Below are 5,861 nucleotides of genomic sequence, written 5' to 3'. Positions count from 1 at the left end.
GCTGTGGTGTAGGTTGCAGACGCGGCTCGGATCCCGCGTTGCTGTGGCTCTGGCGTAGGCCGGTGGCTACAGCTCCGATTCAACCCCTAGCCTGGGAACCTCCATATGCCGTGGGAGCGGCCCAAGAAATAGCAACAATAACAACAACAACAACAACAACAACAACAAAAAAGACAAAAGACCAAAAAAAAAAAAAAAAAAAAGAAACCAGACAAATCGGGCAGCACCGACACGAACAAGGGTCACAGGTCACCAGCCAGGAAACCAGTGTGCTCGAGGGGCCAGGCAGATAAGAAACAAAGGCAGCATGAGGCCAGGTTCCGGGCTGGCCCCACTCCGCTCTGCTCCCCTGGCCAGGACCAGAGCAAGCAGCAAACCCACAGAAACCGTGTGCCCCCACTCGGCCCCCGAGGCAGTCCGGGGCCTCCTGTGCTCCCCGGGCTCTGGAGGGAGGCGGGGGAGCAGTCCGCACGGTCCCCAGGGAAACCCTGTGTCTCTCGGCAGGTGGTGACCTTCGACGCAGGCGGAGTGAGTGGTCACAGCAACCACGTGGCCCTGTATGCGGCCGCCAGGTAGGAGTCAGGGTGAGGGTGGAGGAGCGGGGTTGCGCACGGGCCCGGGCTGGGCCCCGAGGCCTCCAGCTGCGTCGTCGGAGCCCTGTTTTCTCTCCACGTGCAGTCCCCCAACCCGGGGCCTCCCTCCAGCCTCAGGACAGAGCTTCCTGACCCCACGGCTTCGCCCAGTGGGGGACGAGGGATTCTCACTCAGTGGCCTCAGACGGCTAGAGGCCCCTTTGAACTCCTTGCAGCGCAGCCCAGCCGGAGGCCGCCCTGCCCGGGAGGCTGCGGTGCCCTGGCCCGGATGCCGTTTCTCGTGCAGCCCCGCGGGGGACGGGCCAGCTCGGGAGGGTCTTTCCAGCCCCGTTGTCGCCCTGGGGCCTGGGCTTGAGGCTGGCATGGACTCAGCTCGGCCTCCTGGGCCTGTAGCGGCCCCTCCTCAACACTGCCTGCAACACGCACAGCTGCGGGGTCCCCGGGGAGCCTGCACCCCAAAACCCTCCCGGCATCCTACGCTGTGTTCTCTAAGAGCCCCACACGCAGGCTCACGGAGCCCCCATCGCCCCCCAGCCTCCCCCACAAGCCTCCCTGGCTGCCCCCTCCTCCCCTTCCCGACCCGCCCTGCTGCCTCCCCACCTCCAGGACACATTTCTCGGGCTCAGCCAGGCCTGTCCCTCCGTCTGCCGGGTGAGGCCCACTGTGCCTGCGTCACAGAAACCAAGGCAGCAGCGCGGCTGGGCCTCCCCGACGGCCGAGAGCCCCATGCACGGTCGGCCTTGACCGGAGCCCCTCTCGGCAGCAGCTGCGCGCCAGGCCCCAGTCTGTGCCATGAACAAGGTCACTGCGCTGGGCCACCCCGCCCTCCTCTCAAGGCCGTGAGCACAGGGCGGCCTCTGCTGTCAGGGGTCGGGGACGGACCAGCAGGGAAGAAGTGCCACTGAACACTTAAGATCCCCTCCCACCACACTCTCCTCGCAATTTCAAGACAAAACTCGAGTCCACCGTCGTTACCTTCACCCCTGATGGGCAGAGCGTGGACAGGGCGCTTCAGGAGCCACCGGCCACCTCGGCCGAGCTTGGGAAAGGGGCCCACCCTGGTCCCTTCAGCCGTGGCCAGAGGCGTGGACTCCGAGGACCCGACACAGTGACTGACGCAGAGACCACCCAGAGGCTGAGAGCGGGGCCCAGGGAGGGCACTCTGGCTCTGAAGGCCCTGCCCGCAAAGCGCGGCGGAGTCGTCCTCACTGTCACTCCTCTCCCTCCTCCAGGACCCTGTGCGCAGAAGGGAAGCTCCCTAAAGGTAAGGCCCTTCCCTCCTGCCCAGCCGCCAGCCACTGTCCCACGAGGGTGAGGCTGGTAAAGGCAGAGAGCTGTCCTCAGCCAGGCGGGGCGGGGCGGGGCGGGGCCCCCCGCTCCTGAGGAGCTCGGGGTGCCGCCTGCCACAGCCGTCCCCGGGTCTCCACACCCCGGGCGGGAGGGAGGCCAAGTGTCAGGCAGGGCTCTTGAGACACAGAACCAACAGGGAGCGTAGACAGAGGCGAGGCCGGGCATTGCGCGTGCAGTAAGGCGGCCGAGACGCCCCCATCCGCCGCCTGCGAGCAGCGGGCATCATTCAGTCGAGTCCAAAGGCCTGAGGATGGGGAGCTCCTGCCGCAAACCCCAGGCTCAGGGCGGAGGACCAGGGCCAGCTGGGCAGGCAGAAAGGAACCGTCCCCCTCCCTCCACCTTCTGCTCTGTCGGGGCATCGGACGAGGCCCCCTCAGGGGAGGCCTTCTGCTTTGCTGAGCTGTCCACGCAACAGTCACAGACACACCGAAAAGAGTGTTCGGCCAGGGACCTGGGGACCTGAGCCCAGCCAGGTTGGCGCATGAAATCCACCCCCTCCCCGGGGCTTCACCCCCCGACTGGCAGGTCTGTAATCTTCGGGGATGTCCCCCGAGACCCACGTCCACCCCCAGCTGATCAGCCCAGTCGTAAGTGGCAGGTGGGCCCCAACGTCTGACGTTTCTAACTCACAGGAAGGCGTCGGACCCGCCTGGCCGGTCGCCGCGTGACCCCCGCGCCTAACTGCTCTGAGCCGTTTCTAGTAAAGGGCCATGGCAGGTGTCCCTCCCAGGGGAGCCTGAGGATGGCGGGGTGACCACGCAGGCAGTGTCCCCTCTGGCTGGGCTCACTGCATGACGGGGCCGCGAGGGCGTAAGAGCAGGACTCCGTGCCTTTGATTCTTCCCAACCCGGGAGACAGGCGGCCTGCACTCACTACCAGCCCATCTTACAGAGGAGAAAACCGAGGCCCCCAGGGCCCCTCAGTTCTGTAGTGATGAGCAGGAAGCAGGTGTCTGGCCTCCCGGGACAGAAGTCCTGGGTGCAGCCTGGCCCCGGCCCCTGGCAGCCGCCCTTTCCTGCTGGGTGTCCTGGGGCCCTTCCGCCCCTCTTACCTGTGAGGATGAGGGACAGAGGGCAGCTCTGGTGCCACGGCGCGGCCGCCACCCTGCCTGGAGCCTGAGGGAGGCGGGGCACTGAGCCTGGATGCCCCGCCCCCCAGGGTGCAAGGTGCTCGCACTGCAGTCTGTGAACCGGCTGCGGAAGTACATCTCCCTGCTGGACCTGCCCTGCTCCCTGCTGCTCGCCCGCGATGCCCTCTTCGTGCTCACCCGCCAGGAGGTGGCCCAGGCCCAGGTGAGGACAGCCCGCCCGCCCCAGATCTGCGCCCCAGACCCCAGCTCCTCAGAGCCCCTCACCGAAGGCCTCACGGCGGCAGTGCCCCCCAGGCTGGCCCGCAGCGGGGCCTCGGGAGCTGCAGACACTCAGGCACGTGCCCCTTGTGTTCCGATGAGAGAAATCACACATGTGGGAAAGAAGCAAGTAGCACAGGCTCATGCTGAAACCCTGGAGATACATAAAAGAAAGAAGAAAATAATTCATGAAAATTACCTGCGCTCCCACCGGTCGGAGGTGATCCCTGCTAACCCAGCACGTCCTCTATATAAACAGTGTGCACGGCACACGCAAAGTGCGATGCCACAGAGTTCCCCTGTGGCGCAGCGGAAACGAATCCGACTAGGAACCATGAGGTTGTGGGTTCGGATCCCGCGTTGCTGTGGCTGTGGTGTAGGCCGGCGGCTGTAGCTCCGAGTGGACCCCTAGCCTGGGAACCTCCATGTGCCCCTAGTGTGGCCCTAAAACAAACAAACAAACAAAAAACCTACTGCAGGAGTTCCTGTGTGGCTCCGAGGTTAAGGATCCAGCGTTGTTGCTGCTGTGGCTCTGGTTCAATCCCTGGCCCAGGAACTGCCACATGCCGCGGACATGGCCAAAACCAAAGAAACGAGCGTAGGCTGCAGAATCAAGCAGACAGGGTCACATCCCAGCTTTACAGCCCACTTGCTCGCTGAGGCTCATGAGTTTCTCCATCTCTTTGTTCAAAGGCCGCACTAACTGCAGCCCTTTACTCCCCAACCCTCTGCTGCAGCAGCGCCTCCCGCTGTTCGCAGAGCCGAGCCAGGACCCGGGAGGGGAGGCGGAGGTTGGGGGGCCAGTCCAGGGAGGTATAAAGGTCCAAGAAGACGCCAGATCCGGCTGTCGCACGGGCATGAGGGCGGGTGGCAAGAGGCGAGGAGGCAGGGCTCTGCTCACAGCCACCCTCTGATTCTTCTAGAAAGCCATGTCCCGCCACCGCAGCCAGCTCCTCTGGTTCCGCCGCCTGTACGTGCTCTTCTCCAGGTACCTGAGGATCAACTCCCTGCGCCGCCTCTGAGCCTGGGGGCCAGGGCTCGTCCGCAGCGGGCACGGCGCCCCTCCAGCCGGTCGGCCGGCCTCTGCCCAAAGGGAGGCTGTGCAGACCAGAGTGTCCCCCTCTGGGAGCAAAACCAAACAACCGCACACCAGCCAGCCTGAGGATGACTCCAGGCACCCCGCTGCGTCTCAAGCTCTTGTGGGAAACAGCTCACCCAAGGGCACAGTGCAGTCAACCCCCACCCCAGCCCCCTGTCGTTACAAAAGAGCCTCGAGGCGCTGAAATCCCTTCTCAGGTGCCGTGTATTTTCATGCTGTCACCAGACAGACACACGCACCGAGGACCAGTCTCCGCTGAATTCGTCCAACCCTGGTTCCTGCACAGGCCACATCTGCGTCTAGGGAAACGTCTCCGTTTAACATCACTGCTGCAGGCCGGGCTGCCGAGGCCCAATCACCATGCCCAGCGCTTCCCAAGGAGACCGCGGTGCCCGGCCTGCCGGCAAGGAGCTTACAGTCAAATGGCTCCCCGTGCGCCATCCGGGAGAGGCAGGACACAGGAAGAGAAACCTGGAGCTTCTCTCTGCAGCCAAGAATTATGTCTTAAAATCGTGCTACAAGCCCAAGTGCAGGGAGAGGAGAGGTCGGCTTGGGAGCCCAGGGCAGGAGGTGGCCCGGGGCAGGGAGCAGACGGGGACTCGGGGTGAGGCCAGACTACCAGCTCCGGGGCCTCGGCCCAGGGCTCAGGCCCTTTTCTGCCTCAGTTCCCTCACCTGCAAGATGGGACGGCGATGGCCCCTGCAGAGGAGACGATGCCCAAAGGCGATGCCACGAGTGTGGCCCTAAAAAGAAAAAAAGAAAAAGGATTATCAACAGCAGCTGCTTCCAGGTGGTGGGACTTGAGGCTCACTTCCTGCTCCTTTTGTCTTAATCTACATGCGGACCTTTTTTTTTTAAGTAAATGAAGTAAAAGTCTAGGTGGAAAAAGAAAATAAACTAACCTTTTATTTGCAGATCCTGGTGCAGGACGGGTCCGTGTCAGCCAAGGGCAGGCTCCTGCGCTCCGGCCGTCCTCTTGCACAGGGCCCTGGGCACCACCAGCCCTGCCCTGGGCCCCCCGCTAGAGCAGAGCTGGTTCTCCTTGGGACAGGGCTCGGGGCTGCCTCCAGCCCCTGGGGCTAGGGAAGGGACCCCCGTGGGACGCAGCCCCGGCAGGAAGAGGTTGGGCAGCTCCCAGAAAGCAGCCTTCCTCGGGCAGACGACCCCGCGCAGTAGAGCCCAGCAGGCGGCCTGAGCGCAGCCGTCCGTCCCTGGCCCTGGGGTGGGGACACCTGCTGTGGGGTAGCCCGCGGCCTGGGACAAGGATTGGAAGTTCCTGGTTCCCCCAAAGAGGGCGGCACCAACCTCAAGGGAGATGCGGGTGGGGGCTCATGAAGAAAGGAAAATACACACACACACACACACACACACACACACACGCACGTACGCACGCACGCACACACACACACACACACACACACACGCACACACAGGAGCTCCCCCTGTGGCTCAGCGGGCCAAGAACCCAACA

The 5,861-nt window shown here is 64.0% G+C and overlaps 1 protein-coding gene across 2 annotated transcripts in view; it reads left to right on the top strand.

The window, feature by feature from the left end:
- The window catches only part of PIGL (phosphatidylinositol glycan anchor biosynthesis class L), a 39,630-nt gene extending 34,326 nt beyond the window's left edge, over positions 1 to 5,304 (top strand). For both annotated transcript variants that reach the window (XM_003132024.4, XM_013980388.2), the window contains exons 4-7: positions 505 to 572; positions 1,826 to 1,857; positions 3,102 to 3,235; positions 4,215 to 5,304. In XM_003132024.4, coding sequence (XP_003132072.1) covers positions 505 to 572; positions 1,826 to 1,857; positions 3,102 to 3,235; positions 4,215 to 4,313 — 333 coding nt within the window. In that variant the 3' untranslated portion in view covers positions 4,314 to 5,304. The remainder of the gene's footprint in view (positions 1 to 504; positions 573 to 1,825; positions 1,858 to 3,101; positions 3,236 to 4,214) is intronic.

The sequence above is a fragment of the Sus scrofa genome, chromosome 12, assembly GCF_000003025.6.
Source record: "Sus scrofa isolate TJ Tabasco breed Duroc chromosome 12, Sscrofa11.1, whole genome shotgun sequence".
NCBI classification, from domain to species: domain Eukaryota; kingdom Metazoa; phylum Chordata; class Mammalia; order Artiodactyla; family Suidae; genus Sus; species Sus scrofa.
The sequence above is the reverse complement of the archived record's forward strand: the minus strand, read 5'-3'. Positions and strand labels throughout refer to the sequence as shown.